Source organism: Bos indicus, chromosome 6, assembly GCF_029378745.1.
Source record: "Bos indicus isolate NIAB-ARS_2022 breed Sahiwal x Tharparkar chromosome 6, NIAB-ARS_B.indTharparkar_mat_pri_1.0, whole genome shotgun sequence".
NCBI classification, from domain to species: domain Eukaryota; kingdom Metazoa; phylum Chordata; class Mammalia; order Artiodactyla; family Bovidae; genus Bos; species Bos indicus.
The window spans coordinates 118,177,020-118,194,848 of NC_091765.1; the positions used below are offsets into that span (position 1 = coordinate 118,177,020).

At 50.6% G+C, this 17,829-nt stretch overlaps 1 protein-coding gene, 1 long non-coding RNA gene and 1 pseudogene across 2 annotated transcripts; 2 read left to right on the forward strand and 1 right to left on the reverse strand.

The window, feature by feature from the left end:
* Positions 1-193: 193 nt before the first annotated feature.
* On the forward strand, positions 194-5,091 carry LOC109560091 (beclin-1 pseudogene; annotated as a pseudogene).
* Positions 5,092-9,105: 4,014 nt separating this feature from the next.
* On the reverse strand, positions 9,106-12,993 carry LOC109560695 (uncharacterized). The gene is made up of 2 exons (XR_002180974.2): positions 10,962-12,993; positions 9,106-10,710 (listed from the first exon to the last, which is right to left on the reverse strand). It is a non-coding gene; the product is annotated as an uncharacterized lncRNA (long non-coding RNA).
* An 832-nt stretch (positions 12,994-13,825) lies between these two features.
* Positions 13,826-16,176, forward strand: TMEM271 (transmembrane protein 271). Its single transcript, XM_070791994.1, has one exon. The coding sequence runs from the start codon at positions 14,086-14,088 to the stop codon at positions 15,220-15,222; it is 1,137 nt and encodes a 378-aa protein (XP_070648095.1). The 5' UTR covers positions 13,826-14,085; the 3' UTR covers positions 15,223-16,176.
* Positions 16,177-17,829: the final 1,653 nt, after the last annotated feature.

The window sequence follows — 17,829 nt, forward strand, 5'->3', positions numbered from 1 at the left end:
AATATACAGCCTTGCTGTACTCCTTTTCTACTGGATTAGGTGTTGTCTTTATAAGAAAAGGTACAGGGGAGAAGGACATTCATGGATGGAGCTGGTCTAAACCAGCCACAGCCTCATCCTAGGGCCAGAGGCTGGCAAGGATCAGCTTGGAGCCACTGACGGCTGCCGCTGGTGAGAGGGAGGCAGCCGGGCCATGCCGGTCAGTCGCGACTCCCTCCTCTAGGGCATGTACAGTGGCTGCCCGGACCTGGCTGTCCTGGGACAGGCAAGTGTGAGGGCAGGGTCAAGGCCGCAGGAGGAAAGAGCTGAGAATGTGAAGGGAAGCTGGAGCCCACCCTCCTCAACAGGTGTTGGCGCAGCCCTTTGACAGCTTTTCTGAGCCTATAGGGGATGTTCAACTGTTATTGTATGAACCAGGGCTCCCCAGAGAAACAGACCAGTGGGTTCTGGGGCCGGAGTGTGACTCTCAGAGTGGGGCCACCATGGGCAGTGTCCGCATGAACAGAGAACAATCTAAAAGGATGGGCCCTAACTTCAGAGGGGATATAAGACTGACTGAGACAGAAAACTCAGGCGATGACCACAGACACAAGGGCCAAGAGGATACTGAAAAGTCCTGTGACCAAATATTCTGGTTCAAAGGATTTGTCTGCCCAGAAGAAACTGTGACTGCAAGTTAGATAACAAGTACGAAGTTGGGATAAAACACCACTGCCAGCGGGGGTCATAAAGCAGTGGCTGACGGTCTGGTAAGAAGATTAAACTTCATCAGCTCCATCCCTGCAATTGACCTCAGGCAACTGACCTGTGGCTTTGGCTAATGGAATGTGGGAGTGATACCAGGGTGCTTGGCCTTCTCCTATCAACAGAGGCCAGACAAGAAATTCAGGCAAGGCTTTATTGGGGTCCTTGCTGCAGCAGAGGGCAGTGAAGACAAATAAGTTCCCAAGAAAAAGAAGTGCAAAAAAGAAAAATGGCTGTCTGAGGACACCTTACAAATAGCTGAGAAAAGAAGAAACGCTAAAGGCAAAGGAGAGAAGGAAAGATAAACCCATCCGAATGCAGAGCTCCAAAGAATAGTAAGGGGACATAAGAAAGCCTTCCTAAGTGATCAATGCAAAGAAATAGAGGAAGACAATAGAAAGGGAAAGACTAGAGATCTCTTCAGGAAAATTAGAGATGCCAAGGGAACATTTTATGCAAAGATGGGCACAATAAAGGACAGAAATGGTATGGACCTAACAGAAGCAGAAGATATGAAGAAGAGGTGGCAAGAATACACATAAGAACTGCACAAAAAAGATTTTAATGACCCAGATAACCATGATGGTATGATCACTCACCTAGAGCCAGACATTCTGGATTCTGAGGATAAGTGGGCCTTAGGAAGTATCACTATGAACAAAGCTAGTGGAGGTGATGGAATTCCAGTTGAGCTATTTCAAATCCTGAAAGATGATGCTGTTAAAGTGCTGCACTCAATATGCCAGCGAATTTGGAAAACTCAGCAGTGGCCACAGGACTGGAAAAGGTCCGTTTTCATTCCAATCCCAAAGAAAGGCAATGCCAGAGAATGCTCAAACTACCACATAATTGCACTCATCTCAAATGTTAGCAAAGTAATGATCAAAATTCTCCAAGTGAGGCTTCAACAGTACATGAACTGAGAACTTCCAGATGTTCAAGTTGGATTTAGAAAAGGCAGAGGAACCAGAGTTCAAATTGCCAACATCCGTTGGATCATTCAAAAAGTGAGAGAGTTTCAGAAAAACATTTACTTCTGTTTTATTGACTATGCCAAAGCTTTTGGCTGTGTGGATCACAACAAACTGGAAAATTCTTAAAGAGATGGGAATACCAGACCACCTTACCTACCTCTTGAAAAATCTGTATGCAGGTCAAGAGCAACAGTTAGAACCGGACATGGAACAATGGACTTGTTCCAAATTGGGAAAAGAGTACGACAAGGCTGTATATTGTTTCCTTTCTATGTAGAATACATCACGTGAAATGCCTGGCTGGATGAAGTAGAAGCTGGAATCAAGATTGCTGGGAGAAATATCAATAACCTCAGATATGCAGATGATACCACCCTTATGGCAGAAAGTGAAGAGGAATTAAAGAGCCTCTTGGTGAATGTGAAAGAGGAGAGCGAAAAATCTGGCTTAAAACTCAAAATTCAGAAAACTAAGATCATGGCATCTGGTCCCATCACTTCATGGCAAATAGATGGGGAAACAGTGGAAACAGTGGCTGACTTTATTTTTTTGAGCTCCAAAATCACTGCAGATGGTGACTGCAGCCATGAAAGTAAAAGATGCTGTTCCTTGGAAGAAAAGCTATGACCAACCTAGACAGCATATTAGAAAGCAGAGATATCACTTTGTTGACAAACATCCATCTAGTCAAAGCTGTGGTTTTTCCAGTGGTCATGTATGGATGTGAGAGTTGGACCACAAAAAAGGCTGAGCACCAAAGAATTGATGCTTTTGAACTGTGGTGTTGGAGAAGACTCTTGAGAGTCTCTTGGACAGCAAGGAGATCCAACCAGTCCATCCTAAAGGAAATCAGTCCTGAATATTCATTGGAAGGACTGATGCTGAAGCTGAAGCTCTACTACTTTGGCCACATGATGTGAATAACTGACTTATTGGGAAAGCCCCTGATGCTGGGAAAGATTGAGGGCAGAAGGAGAAGGGTATGACAGAGGATGAGATGGCTGGATGGCATCACCGACTCGATGGACATGAGTTTGGGTAAAATCCGGGAGTTGGTGATGGACAGGGAGGCCTGGCGTGCTGCAATTCATGGGGTCGCAGAGTCGGACGCCACTGGGCGACTGAACTGACTGACTGACTGCTCAGAATTTGGCCCAATTGAGCAGGTACGCGGTTATTTTTGGTCCTATGAGTTTGTTTGTATTTTGTTGCTGGAGGAGAGGTGTGCACGTGCGGAAGCGAAGGGGCCCAGGTCCCAGCCTGTCTCAGGAGGAAGCAAGAAAGGCCCTTCTAAACAGCCATGGGGCTCCACTGCCTTTTATCCCTCTTTGCTGAACACATCACATCCCCAAAGGGGCTGTTTGGGTCCTAGAATGAAGAAGACAGACCTGCGACGGGTGAAGTATGAATGAAGGATACTTTGACTGTTGTAAGCCACACTCATCTGAATCTGATTATTATCGCAGCACAGCACAGGAAGTTAACTTCTTTTTTAACCACAGATCAGAGTTGGATTAATCTTGTTCCCCAGTTCATGACACACTATCACCATTGGTCTAATCCCTCTTGTATTTTATCTTATCCACATGTCCTATTTATCCACCTATCTACCCACCCACCACCCATCTGCTCCCTCAGCTCCTGTCTTCCAGTTTGAGTACTATCTTCTAGTATCTTCCATCAGGTAGCACCTTAAAAAGTTATGGGGGCATATAAAGAAAAAATGAATTTTTTTAATGAATTCAAGTTCAAATTAGGGGAATCAATTCACTCATTGTCAATGTAAGGCACTTATCAATGTTTAAAGGGAAATTAATGCATTAAAAGATTGTATAAGGGCTCCCCCGTCCCTGGGAGTCTCCAGGCAAGAACACTGGAGTGGGTTGCCATTTCCTTCTCCAATGCATGAAAGTGAAAAGTGAAAGTGAAGTCGCTCAGTCATGTCCAAGTCTTCGCAACCCCATGGACTGCAGCCTCCTCCGTCCATGGGATTTTCCAGGCAAGAGTACTGGAGTGGGTTGCCATTGCTTTCTCTGATAAGAAAATAAGAAAGGTCTCAAATCAGAACTAGAAAAGAAAGAGCAAACTAAAGCCAAAGTAAGCAGAAAAAAGAGGGGAAAATAAAAGAGCAGAATCAATGAATATAAAACCAAAAATAAAGAAAATAAATTAGAATGTAGTTTCTGGAAATGACCAAAAACTGACAAACCTCTAGCCAAACTGATCAAGAAAAAAAAAAATGCAGTGAAGGCTGGGCGATGGCAGTCTTGGAAGGCCCGCTTGCAGAAAGACCTGAGCCCGCGGTATCCCCGCGGTAGACTGGATCGGGGTGGTGGGCTCCGGGTCCTGAGGGATGGAGCACCATGCAGGTGACCCTCATGTGTCAGTGCTGCAGTCAGCCTCTGAAACTGGACACGAGCTTCAAGATCCTGGACCATGTCACCATCCAGGAGCTCCTGCCACAGCCCAGCTGAAACCAGGAGAGACCCAGGAGGAAGAGGCTAACTCAGGAGAAGAGCCATTTATTGAAACTCGCCAGGATGGTGTCTCTTGCAGATTCATCCCCCCGGCTAGGATGATGTCCACAGAGAGTGCCAAAAGCTTCAGTCTGATTGGGGAGGCATCCGATGGCGGTACCATGGAGAACCTCAGCTGAAGACTAAAGGTCACTGGGGACCTTTTTGACATTATGTCAGGCCAGACGGATGTGGATCACCCCCTGTGTGAGGAACGCACAGACACTCTTAGACCAGCTGGACACTCAGCTCAACGTCACTGAAAATGAGTGTCAGAACTACAAACGCTGTTTGGAGATCTTAGAGCAAGTGAATGAAGATGACAGTGAACAGCTTGGGTTGGAGCTAAAGGAGTTGGCATTAGAGGAGGCGAGGCTGATCCAAGAGCTGGAAGATGTGGAAAAGAACCGGAAGATAGTGGCGGAAAATCTCAAGAAGGTCCAGGCTGAGGCTGAGAGATTGGATCAGAAGGAAGCTCAGTATCAAAGGGAATACAGTGAATTAAAAGACAACAGCTAGAACTGGATAATGAGCTGAAGAGTGTAGAAAACCAGATGTGTTATACCCAGATGCAGCTGGACAAGCTGAAGAGAACTAATGTCTTTAATGCAACCTTCCACATTTGGCATAGTGGACAGTTTGGTACAATCAATAACTTCAGACTGGGTCGGTGGCCCAGTGTTCCTGTGGAATGGAATGAGATTAATGCTGCTTGGGGCCAGACAGTGTTGCTGCTCCACGCCCTGGCCAATAAGGTGGGGCTGAAATCTCAGAGGTGTCGACTTGTTCCCTCTGGAAACCATTCATATCTGGAGTCTCTGACAGACAAATCTGAGGTCAGTATTCCCCAGTGCTGAATGAACCTGAAGTAGGACCAAAGTGAGCAGAATGGAAGGGATGGGAAGAATGGAAGCAAAACTAGTGTGCAGGTGGGAAAGCTGAACATGGAGCAAGACCCACGACACTGATGGGCAGGGTGGACCCAGCACTGCAAGCAAGACAGAGGGACCACCTGCTCCCTGGAGAAAACGCTGACTCTGATGGTGTGGGGGACTTTCTTGGTGCAGAACTCAAGCCTGCTCTCCAGTCTCAGGGAGGTTTTCCCTTATGTCCTTGGAAAGAAATAGGAATGCTTTCTTTGATCAAATTTTGTAGGAGCCCAGAGACAGATGGGCACCTTACTTAAGAGAGTAAGGCTGAGCTGCTTCCATCACCCCAAAACAAAGCGTTTCCTTTCTTCTGCCTGCCTCCCCTCCCCACGAGTGAGGCGTGCCTAGGAAAACAGTGCAGAGTGCTGCCGCCCTCACTTACCCTCTGCTCCAGGCTTCTCATCTGTTAGGGTGTGTCTCCTGTCCCTGTACTCCGCAATGACAATGAGGCTCTTGTGACAGCCTTCTTGATGCTGGGCTTTCAAGCACATCCAAAATACACTGCTGTCCCTTGCCAAGAGTTAATAGATAAAATGACGTGAATGGTCCCATGATCAAGTCCCTGCCCATTTGCCTGAACTGACTTAACTTAGATCTCAGTTACTAATGAGTTCTGGTGTGTTCACCTGCAGGACAGATGTGGAGAAAGGCAAAATTGAAGATATAGGAGGCAGTGGTGGCTCCTATTACATCAAAACTCAGTTTAACTCTGAGGAACAGTAAAGCTCTCGAGTTCATGCTGATGAATTTTAAGTAGGATCTTGCTTGGGTATTCTCACAGTTTTATAACAAATGACTTTCTTTTTTCCTTAGGAGTTCATTTGCCTTAAAGGCTTTCAATTTTATTTTGTTTGCAAAAAAAGAAACTTTTAAATTCAGGTACTATTAAACAGCATATGTTTACAATACCAAAAGAGAAAAAAAATCCACAAAAGCCACTTTATTTAAAAATATCATATAACAGGTAGTTTCCAGAACCACGACATGCCATGTGTAGCGTCTGGTCTTTGTCACAGTTTTTACTCTTAGCCCCATGCCTTCCTTTCCCTTTGTCTCCTCAAAACAAATAATTTAAGTTTGCCTTTTTTTTTTTTTAACTGAGTTGAATTGAGATTGATGTGTTTTCACTGGAGTTTGTCTCTCTCAACTTCCTGCACTTAGAACATGAACTAGAAACTTTTGTCTCCACTCAGAGGATAAACAGTGTGAGATACACAGTTGGATAGCATGAGAAAATGACCCAGGCTTTGGTCACCATGTGATGTGATCAGAAGCTTGAAATTGAACACTTCTTACTTGGTTCCAGTACTGAATGCCTGGTCTGCTCTGTGTTAAGAGATATGAAATGGTGTTGGATACTGTTTAAGACCTTGTGGGGAGATTTAATTATTTGTAATAAAAGATCGACTGCAGTCTGGTAACTGCCTAGAGAAAAAAAATGCAGAGTATCAATATTAGGAATGAAAGAGGGAATTTCACTACAGATCCTACAGACATAAAAAAAAAAAACTTAAAAAAATTTAAAACTTTTACTCTTTCAGCTTTATTGAGATATATTTTACATACAATAAAAATCACAACTTTTAAGGGAATATTGTGGACAACTTTATGCCAACAAATCTGAAAATTTTATTGTAATAGACAAAAGACACAAATTACTAATGCTTATTCAAGAAAATTATATAACCTGAATAGCCCTACAACCGCTTTTAAAAATTGAACTTACAGTTAAAATCATCCCAGAAAGAAAACCTTAACCCCACATGGCTTCACAAGTGAATTCTACCAAACACACTGGAGCTCCAGCACTGGTGCGGCTGCCACCTTGCACTGTCACGCCCTGTGTGAGTAAAGCTTGTTCCACCCGGTGCTTGACTGCTTCACGTTTTCCCTGCTGCTGCTGCTGCATCGCCTCAGTCGTGTCTGACTCTGTGCGACCCCATAGACGGCAGCCCACCAGGCCCCGCAGTCACTGGGGTTCTCTAGGCAAGAACACTGGAGTGGGTTGCCATTTCCTCCTCCAATGCATGAAAGTGAAAAGTGAAAGTGAAGTCGCTCAGTCGTGCCCGACTCTTAGCGACCCCATGGACTGCAGCCTACCAGGCTCCTCCATCCATGGGATTTTCCTGGCAAGAGAACTGGAGTGGGGTGCCATCATGTTTTCCCTGGTGATGCCTAAACCAAGATATAGTGAGCAAAAGTATTTGTATTCCTGATAATAGGTACCAGATGCTACTTGCGTGAGAAAAGCCAAGTGGAATTTAGCTCAGGAATACAATGAATGTAATTTACCATACTAACAGACTGAAAAGGAAAAACCATATAATAATCTCAGCAAATACAACAGCAGCAACAACAAAAAGTTGAGAAAACTCATCACTTGTTCATGATTAAAAAAAAACTCTCAGAAAGCTAGAAATAGATTTCAACCCAGTGAAAATTTTCTCCTCAGAAGCTAGAGCATACATCATACTTAAGGATGAAAGATAAAAATGATTTCCCACTGAAATCAGGAACAATAGGAACTTCCCTGGCTGTCTAGTGATTAGGACCCCAAGCTGCCCCTGGTCAGAGAACTAAGACCCCACATGCCATGGCGCAGCTAAAAAAATCAGGAATAAGGCAAGGATTTTTACTCCTGTAACTTCTATTTGCTACTATGCATAGGAAATAGGGTCTAGCCCATATAATAAAGTAAGAAATAGAAATAAAAGGCATGCAGGTGGGGAAGGAAACATTAAAATTGTTTCTACTTACCTGTGATATGATTGTTTATATAGAAAATGTTAAGAAATCTAAAATAGCTGGTAGTATAAGTCAATCTAGCAAGGTTGCAGGTTTAAAAGGCAACTTAAAAGTCAAATATATCTCCAAATCCTTGTAACAAACAATTGGACAACAAAAGGTTATTTAAAGTAATAATTAAAGAAGGATTAAGTATATAAAATACTTAAAGGTAGATTTAACAAAACGTGTGCAAGTCCTTTATACTGAAAACTATAAAATATTGAGAGAAATTAATGAAGATCTAAGTAAATGTAGAGATAAACTGTGTTCCTGGAGCAGAAGATTCAATATTGCTAACATATCAGTTATGCTCAAATTAATCTACAGGTTGAATATGATTCCAATCAAAATCATACGGTTAACATTACTAAGAAAACTGCTGGTAACACCAAGGTTTGGTGAAGGGATGGCGTGTGGGAAACTTTCATACACAGCGCAGGGGAATGCAGGACGGCACAGCCACTGTGGAAAACAACTGGTCAGTTTCTTATAAAATTAATATAAACTTAAGACAAAACCTAGAAATTCCACTCCAAGAAAAATTAAAACACACCTTCACAAAAGACTTATGCATGAAGGTTATTAATTAACGTGTTGATTAACTTGTGATTAACATGTTGATTAACATGTTGATTTGTTAATTAATGTTACTAACTTGTGCATGCACGTTATTAATTAACATGCATTAACATATTAATTCATAATAACTCCATATGGACAAAGTCCATCATTTTATGAATTATAAACAAATTTTGGTGGAATTCTTCTCAACAATAAAAACGAAGCATTGTCAAGTGAAAGAAACCAAACATGAAAGACAATATATTTTATGACTGCAAGTATCTGAAATTTTATACCAAAACTATAGCACGAGAAAGCAGATGAGCAGTTCTGTAGGGCCTTGAGTGGAGCAGAGCATTGCCAGAAAGGGGAACTTTGGGGGTGTTTGGACTATTCCTGTGTCGTGCTGTGGTGGAGACTCACACCAACGTGTACAGTTGTCTAAAGTCACTGAGTCAAACACTTAAAATCAGTGATTGTTATTGCACATAAATTGTATCTCAATAAAAATGGGCACAAAAAGCTGAGCATATACATTATATTACTCATGATCAAATAAAATCCACCCTCAAGTGCATCAGTGCACAAGCATAAGAAAGTTCACAACAGCTTTATTCATAATCTCCCAAACTAGAAACAATCAAATGCTCATCAACAGTAACGTGGATAAACTCTGGCACATTTACACAATGGCTTAGTACCAGCTTTGACAGAGATAAACTAGAGACACAACAGGAGGCATCAAGTTGGATGAAAGAAACAAGATGTGCAACAGTCAGGCTCTATCATTTCACTTGTATAATAAAAAAAAAACGGGCAAAGCCAAACTAAAATGTTCAGGGATGTATACTTAGGTGATTAAAGTACAAATAAACAGAAGGAAGCGGTTCGATGAGGTCAGCAGGACCTCTGGGGGAGGCTGAGGTGAGCTGCACCCTTGAGTCTGCAGTGTTCTGTTTCCTGATTTGGTGGCAAGGACACAGATGCTGGTTTATGTCAGTAAACTGTTACATGCATGTTTTATGGGTTTTTCTGTGGCTCTATTATAAGACAAAAACTTATAAAATAATAAGATAGATTCTGTGTCTCCAGAATTCACAGGCTCTGATTTGTGAGACTGAGGTCTTCAGATTAACCATCACCTGTGCGGAGGTGGCCGCACTTGTACAGGAAGATCTATACTGACCATTCCCTAAAAAAGGGGCTTAGAATTAATAATGAAAGAAAAATCTGAGCACTTAGCCAGTTAAAAAGATAAAGGAGGAAATACTGAAAAGTAAAATGAAAAACAAATTAGAAAAAATAATTAGAATCAGCCAAATTAATTGAAGTAAACACTGTAGGAAATTGGATTTTACATGCTAATAAATATGTAAATATTGAAATTTAACGTTAATAGGAAAAACATTCTTCACTTGATGCATGATTACTGCTATAATAAAAAAAAAACACACGTGACATTTTAAACCCGTTGTCCTCTCTGGTTCTCTGTTCTTAGACTGCGACAGTTATGTGTCCCGCACAGAGATGCCACGAGGGTCCCTGCGAGCTCGCTTGGTATGTGGTAGGCTTTGTGATTCTTAAAATCACTCCTTGCCACCCACCCCTCCCCACGTAGAGTCATTTCTCATGAGGGTGCTGCTTCTTTCTGGCATGAGCTCCCTGCCTCAGAGTTCACCACGGCCCTCAAGTCACCCCCTGGACCCCACTGTGCCAGGGGCTGTCGGGGGGACAAGCTTCACAGGTGAGCCTGTTGGGGCCTGGGGGAAAGGACTCTGCCAGAAAGCAGGGGAGGGCCTCCCTGGTGGCTCAGCGGTAAAGAATCCACCTGCCAATGCAGGGGACATGGGTTCGAGTCCTGGTCTGGGAAGATCCTACACACCTCGGGACAACACAGCCCATGAGCCACAACTACCAAGCCTGAGCCGCAACTGCTGAAGCCTGTGAGCGCTAGGGCCCGTGCTCTGCACCCTGAAAACCATGGCAGTGAGCCCCGAACACCACACCTAGAGAGTAGGCCCCACTTGCCACAACTGGAGAAAGCCCATGAGCAGCAACAAAGATCCAGCACAGCCATTAAAAAAAAAGCAGTGGAATTAACATCCAAACTATGCATGGGTTGTAGAGCTGAGAGTGGCGCGGTGACAGGGTCCCTGGGAGCTTTGTGTGGCAGGGCCTGCAGACTGCTGTCCCTTCCTCCTGCAGACACAGAGGGGAGACAGACACATTCATCAAGATAGCTGACCACTGTCCGCGTTCCAGAGGAGCAGCCAAAAGAGATGGCCAGTCGGCCATCTGCCAGGCTGTGGGGCAGGAGCCCGAGAGTATGTTCTATGAGCACCGTGATGGGGCACCCCGACCCCTACATGCTTCCAGCCCCCAGCCCAGTTTTCTCACAGCAGTGCGTCTAGAACACCCCACAGTACCGGGCCCTTCTAAGGTCTCCTCACCCTCAGGACAAAGTCCGAACTTGCACAGCTCAAGGCCCTTCATGACAGGACACCTGCTGGTCACTGCCTGCAGGGCTCCACACGCTCTGCTTCTGGCTCCTGGCCCGAGTGCCCTCCCTCACTGCAGCAGGGAGGTGGGTCCTCGCCGTCCTGCGGGCCTGGTCTGCGTTACTTGGCCCTGTTCTCCTCGTGAGCAAAACTGGACTGACATGAGATACGTCACAGGACAGCAACCCCAGGTTGGCAGCAGCTTACCCATTCATTCATCTGCTCACTTGTCCACTCCACATGGCCAGGACGGGGCCTGATGGGGAGTCCTGATGGAGAGGGGGTGGGGACAAGCTGGACATGGACCCTGCTTGCACTGAGCCCCCAATATGGTTGGGAAGACAGACATTTAGACCACTGGGAGATCCTGCCTGTGATGGGGAACTTTGGCCAGGAGCTGAGGGGCAGGGAGGCAGGGGTGCAGGGAGGAGGGGTGCAGGAAGGAGGGGGTGCAGGGAGGTGGGGACCAGGGAGGTGGGCAGAGTCTGGGTTTGGGATGGAACACCTCTGTGAGGAGAGCAGAGCCACCTGCCTCAGGGTTCGTTGCCAGGACTAAACTAGAAAGTCTTTGGGAGCACTCTTTTCACTGTTCAAAGGACAGTGGGCACCCAACATAAGAGAGGGCAATTAAGGGAGCTGAAGCTAAGGTCTAAGAAAGGGGACAGCAGAAGCTAGGTGAGGATGTGGCCCGGGGAACATAAAGCAGAAACGGGAACAGCATATGCCAAGGGCTTGCTTTGGTAAGAGGCACCACTCATTTAAGGAACAGTGGTCAGGGGTCGAGTGAAGGGCTGGCAGAAGCAGGCTCTGGAGGAGAGAGGAGGCCAGATCCTGGAGAAATCCTAAACCACGAGCCAGCCTGGGTCCTCGGACTTGAGAGGCTGCTGCACGGCAGCCCCCAGCGTGCGCAGGCCGACTCAGGTCTCCATCCAGGCCGGGCTCAGGACCAGGCAAGGCAGCTCACTTCCTCCAGCAAAGCCTCATCAATCTGGTTGCCGCAGCACAGCATAGGGAATGGAGAAGCTGCTCCATCCTCCACGGAGGTGGCTGCAAACCTCGTCTCCCTGGAAACAGAAATAATCATTGGAAGTCAGCTCATGGCAACTCCGCTCACACGCGTGGGTGCCACGATTATTATACAAGCTGATTTACACACTGTCCTTTAAAACCTATACCCCATAAATGTGAAAGAAAGCTCACTATCCCTACTTTTCTGGCAAGTCGTCCTGCATGAGGAGAGGACTGAACGAGAAGGTTCAGCTGACGCTCTAAAATCTGCACTCCCTGCTAAAAATACAGCGAAACCTGCTCCTTCTCCGCGCAGCCACTGCCGTTCACGTCCGTCCCACGCAAATGTCCAGAGAGACGCACGAAAGGCCTTCACATATATTCACTGGGCAGATGGTTTCCGTGAAACGTGGGCGAGGGTCCCCTTGCGCAGGCTGCCTGACGAATGCGGATGAGGCTTCCTCCAGACGGGAGGGCCCTCTGGGGGCTGGTGCCCCTGCCCACCGGCCACCGCCGGACATTGTGTAGGAAAGGGCCCGACGCTGTGAGCTCTGGGGGAGCCTCCACGGGCCAGAACTTGCCGAGCGGGCGGCAGGAACGGGGGTGTGTTCTCAAAGCACCCCTGCATCTCCCCCGGCCCCTCCTCCCGCATCGCGTTCCCTAGCTGCCGCGCCGCCCGCTTCCCCGGGATCCAGCGCGAAGTTATTTAACGCTGTAATTAGCCGGTAGGGTGAGTCATCGGTCCCCGGGCCTCGCTGCAGAAGCGGCAGAGCCGGTGTAGAAAGAACCGAGGGCGCTCGGCGCGGTGGGACCTCAGAGGGCTTGCAGGAGACGCGTTCCCAGGCCTCGTTTCAGCAGGCTGGGTGCCCGAGAGGCCCGGGCAAGGCCATCTCCACGCTGTGCTGGGCCCCACGCCTTCCTCTCCCACCGAGAGCGCCGCGTCGGTCGGAAGGAGGCGATTTACCCTCCCCCCCGCGGCACCCCCCCCCCCCCCCGCCCAGTCTCCCGCGTTGCTCTCAGGCCGTGAGCCGCCTTCCGATGAATTAACTCACTCGCACCCGCATCTGCGGGGAAGTCCCGCATGATCCCTGAGAATCCCTGAGGGCTCGGACGAGACTCCTCCAGGGCTCCCCGAGGCCTCACTCCCCCGCCCCCGCACTGGGCCCCGCGCTCCCCGGCGGCGCCCTAGGGTCCCGGCACCCGAGCGCCTCCTCCGAGCCCTCCCCTCCACCCCGCAGCCGAACTCCCGCCCTCCTCCCGCGAGTAGCCGGCTCACCCCTGCCCGGGCTCCTCTCTTCCCTTCCGTCCCGCCCGCCACCCCCGCACGCAAACCCCCGCTCCGGGGTCTTCTTTCTTCCCTTCGCCCCGGACTCGCCCCTCCCCGCCCACACTCAGGCGTTCCCCGTAGCCCTCAGCGCGAGGGTCCTCTGTTCCCGCACTCCAAGCCAACTTCCTCAGGCTTCCTGATCTCTGACAGGCGGGGGGCGAGGAGTGAGACCCCAGCCCTGTGGCCTGCGGAGCGCGCCCGCGGGGGCCCGAGAGGTGGGAGGTGCAGGGGGTGGGGCCTGGGGGCGTCAGGGGCGGGCGCCCAGGGGTGGGGAGCGGCGTGCCCAGAGAGGCCGGGGCGCTACTCGGGGGAAGAAGGCGGAGAGACGCGGCGCGGGGGGCTTCTCCTTGCGGGGGTGTCCGAGGGGTGTCCTACCGGCGACGCGGGTTGGGGGGGCGGGGGAGGGCGGTGCCTGGGCCGGGCGCGCCGGGCCGCGGGCGGTGGGGGGAGCTGAGCGTCCTGGGAGGGGCGCCGCGGGCTGGGGAGGGGGCGCGCGCGCCCTGCGGTCCTCCGCGCCGCATCGGTTCCCTGCGCGGGGCCGCGGCGGCGGCGGCGGGAGGCGGAGGATGCGGGCTCCGACTGCGGCGGCGGCGGCGGCGGCGGCGCGGGCCCGGGAGGACGCGGGAGGATGAGGAGGAGGCCGGCGGTCCGGCCGCGCGGCGCCGGGAGGAGGCGCAGGCGGCGGGGGCGGCGGCGGGCGGCGGCGGGCGCGCGGGGTGCGGGCCGGCTCGGGCGCGGAGGATGAAGTGGAGCGTCCGCGGGGCCTGCGCCGCGCTCTCCTCCTGCCTCCTGCTCGCCTGCGCGCTCAGCGCCGCCGCCGTCGGCCTCAAGTGCTTCTCGCTGGGCTCGGAGCTGCGCGGGGAGCCGTTCCGGCTAGGGGCGGCCGCCGGCGCCTTCTATTCGGGGCTGCTGCTGGCCGCCGGCCTCTCGCTGCTCGGCGCCGCCCTGCTCTGCTGCGGGCCCCGGGACGCGCCCCTCGCGGGGCCGGGCCCGGGCCCGGGCCCGGGGCTAGGGGTCGCCGCCGGCTCCGCGGGGAGTGCGGAGGCCGCGCCGGGCGACCCGGGGGGCGCCGCTGGGCCCTCGGGGCCGGTGAGCAGCCAGAACCTGCTCCTGCTCGGCGTCCTCGTCTTCATGCTCGGGGTCCTCAGCGCCTTCGCGGGCGCCGTGATCGACGGCGACACCGTGTCCCTGGTGGAGCGCAAGTATTCCCACTACTGCCTGCCGCCGCGCGCGCCGGCCGCGGCCCCCGGCCCGGCCCCGGGCCCTGCAGCCGCCGGCCCCGGCCCGGCACCCGGCGCGCCGCGCACCCGCGGCACCCTGGACAGCGCCACCTCCGCCAAGTGCCGCCAGCTGAAGGACTACCAGCGCGGCCTGGTGCTCTCCACCGTCTTCAACTCGCTCGAGTGCCTCCTGGGCCTGCTCAGCCTCCTGCTGGTCAAGAACTACAAGTCGTCGCAGGCCCGGCGAGGCCGGCGCGGCCGGCGGAAGGGAGGACGGGCCCTGGCGCGGCCCCGCGGCGGTCCGGGGCTCCGCGCGCAGCCGCCCGCCTCCCGGGCGCGGCGGGGCCGGCGGGGCCGGCGGGGGCGGAGGCTGCAGCCGCGGCCCAGCGAGGCTTCCATCCTGTCTCCGGAGGAGTCGGACTTCGCCGCCCCGGGGGACTGCGCGGGCTTCGCGACGCACCACGCGGTCTCCTACATCAACGTGGGCGTCTTCCACGCGTTTGACGAGGCGGGCGTGGAGGTGTGCTGCGGGGGGCACCCGTCTGTGGAGCTGCCGGGGTACGCGCCCTCGGACCCCGACCTCAACGCCTCCTACCCCTACTGCTGCCGCCCGCCCTGCGAGGCGGCGCGCCCCTGGGAGCCGGGCCGGGCCTGCTGAGCCCCTGGGCCTGTGCGGACGGCCGTGCCCGTCTCCCTGCCCTGCCGCGGCGGCGAGGGAGGTGGGGGGCTGGCGGGGCGCAAAGCCAAGCCTCTCCGTGGCGCCGCAGCTTCAGGGCGGTCTGGCCCAGCGCCTCTGGGGGCTCCCCGCCGCGAGACTGGCCCTCCAGTACTATTATTTCTGTGTTTGGGAGGTTTCTCTTCTTTTCTGTGTCTGCTCGTATCCGGACTCCATTTTAAAGTTTACAACAAATGTTTTGGGGTTGGCTCGCCCCCACCGCACTTCTCTTTGGCAAGTCCGTTCCCTGGGCGCCCCCGAGGCCCAGGCCCGGGTGAAAGCTCACCCAGCGAGCGGGAAGAACGCTGACTGAGAGGACAGAAAGACGGAGCGGCTGATACTGTCGGAATGGAAGACGTGAAGAAGCACCCACAGCAACACTTTGTACACGGATGTGCCTGCTTTTGTTGATAACTTTCTTACTGTAAAGCTCTCCATAAACAGTGAAAATGTTTGGTAAATTTATTGCAATTTAAAATTGGTGAGTTCCTTTATTAAATTAATTGCTATGTTATTGGAGATATTCATCAAATTGGGGTTAGAGAATGTCAACACACAAATCAATTTGGGGGGAAAATGATTGAATTTGGTTGACAGATATGAGTTTGAACAGTTGTATTATGCTAGATGGTTGGCTAAGTCCAACCTCTTTCTGAGGCTAAATTTCTGTCTGTATATCAGGTCCCATACATTTCTTTTTCTGGACCCTGGAGATTGGGTTTTTACGGCAAAACTGAGCTTATTTTGGTTAATACATATGAACAATCCAATCCTATTTTGGAAATCACAGTCATAGTTTTTCTGGCAAAGATTATTATCCTGTTGGTTAATTCAGTAATCTGGTAATTTTGGACATTATAGCATTTCATTTGAAATATACCCCTTAAATAGCCTTAATTGATGTGAAGGTCATACTTTTAAATCATTAGGATAAACTCGTGTGTGCCTATTTAAACACAACGTGAAACGTGTTCCGAACAGTGGTGAAATGTGTTTCTGCCCAGTCCTGTGGTTCTGACTGGGATCCAGGTAGGCTCTGGGTCTTGGGGAAAGGTGATCCAACTACCGTGTGCTGGAATTGTGGTGCCAGGCAGGTGTGCTGCTAATTCTGAACATGCTGTAAGCAGAGTCCCACTTTGGCCCAAATGGTGTGACCCTCCTGCAAAAAGAGTTGAGGATTCACCCTGTGCTCTGCTAGGGTGAGCACAGCACAGGACACTTGAAGTGAGAAAAGCTAAGGAAATAATGTGTAATCTCTCTAAAGTGTATAGGGGTCCACTTCTAATTGTGGAAAAACAGCCAGACTTGGTGTTGGAGATGTGGTTTCCAGGTGTGGGCTCTGGGATGAGACCAGCTGCCCTGCCCAAGGCCAGAGTTCCTCTGTACCCCAGGTGACCGAGTCCAGCATCTAACCATGACCGGCAGGGCTGCCCAGCTGCAGCAGAGGCTGCTAGAGAGGAGAGGCCCGCTATCCACGCAGAGAAGTGGAGACCTGCCACTGTTCAGTGGAGGTGGCAAAGCTGTTATGCTGATGCTTGGACAATTACTTAGAAACTTGGGGATTCTGATCAAAGGGGCCTTGGACAGTGACTTCTCCTTGTTATGTTGATGCCATCCGAGAAAAAAGAATCATTCCGGGCCAATCTCCCAGGTCCTCATACCCAGACCTCTTCACATAGTGTCCATACTAGGCCTTGAGATTCAGCCAGGCTGAGGGCTCAGCCCAACTAGTTCCCCTGAGGGTCCTTATCACCTGATCCCCCGCCCCGGCCCCCACACCACCAGCCCACTGGCCATCAACCTAAGCAGAAAAAGTGATAAGTGGCAGCAAAAGAGACTTTTGAAAAGCTTTTCCCCATCTACCTAGATCAAATCAATAAGGCAGGGCTGCTCGCCACTCATGGAGCACAGACCTCAGGGGCAGCTGCAAGGCTGACTTCCCAGAACCACATGAGGAGGCAGCCAAGCCAGGGTGTGCCCAGTGAGTGGGCACATGGTGAGCTCTTGCGGAAGGCTGCTGGGCAGGGACCACTGGAACAGAGCAAACTCTTGAACAGCGCGGACATCTGATGTCAGACCTTCCTGTATCCTTCCTGTTTCCTGAGGTTCTGTCTCACACGATTTGTCTTTCAAACATGCAGGCAAAATCAATGACCTCTCTCAAGTTTCAGACTTTCATTGGGATGGGACAGAAGGCAGAATGGGATGGGGCAACTGAGGGCATCTAGGGGTACAGACAGTGGCTTCCCCCTGTCAAATGTACGTGTGACCAAGAAGCTAGATGGGATTTTTAAAGATGTGTTTCTAACTCCAGAATATGGTTAAGTCCGCTTTATAGAGGCTGATATAATGATATGGGATCCCAGCGTTTTATTTTTTAAAGTTTGCTAAAGAAATAAAACCTTCAATATCCCTTCACTCAAATTGTTCTGAAGACTAGCACTCAGGGAGGCAGTGGAGAGTCACCACCTTGCTTCCTTCTAATTGCTTGTGATGGCTCCAGAGTCCTGGGAGGTTAGCCAGCTCATTCATGCTTTTTCTCCTTTTTGA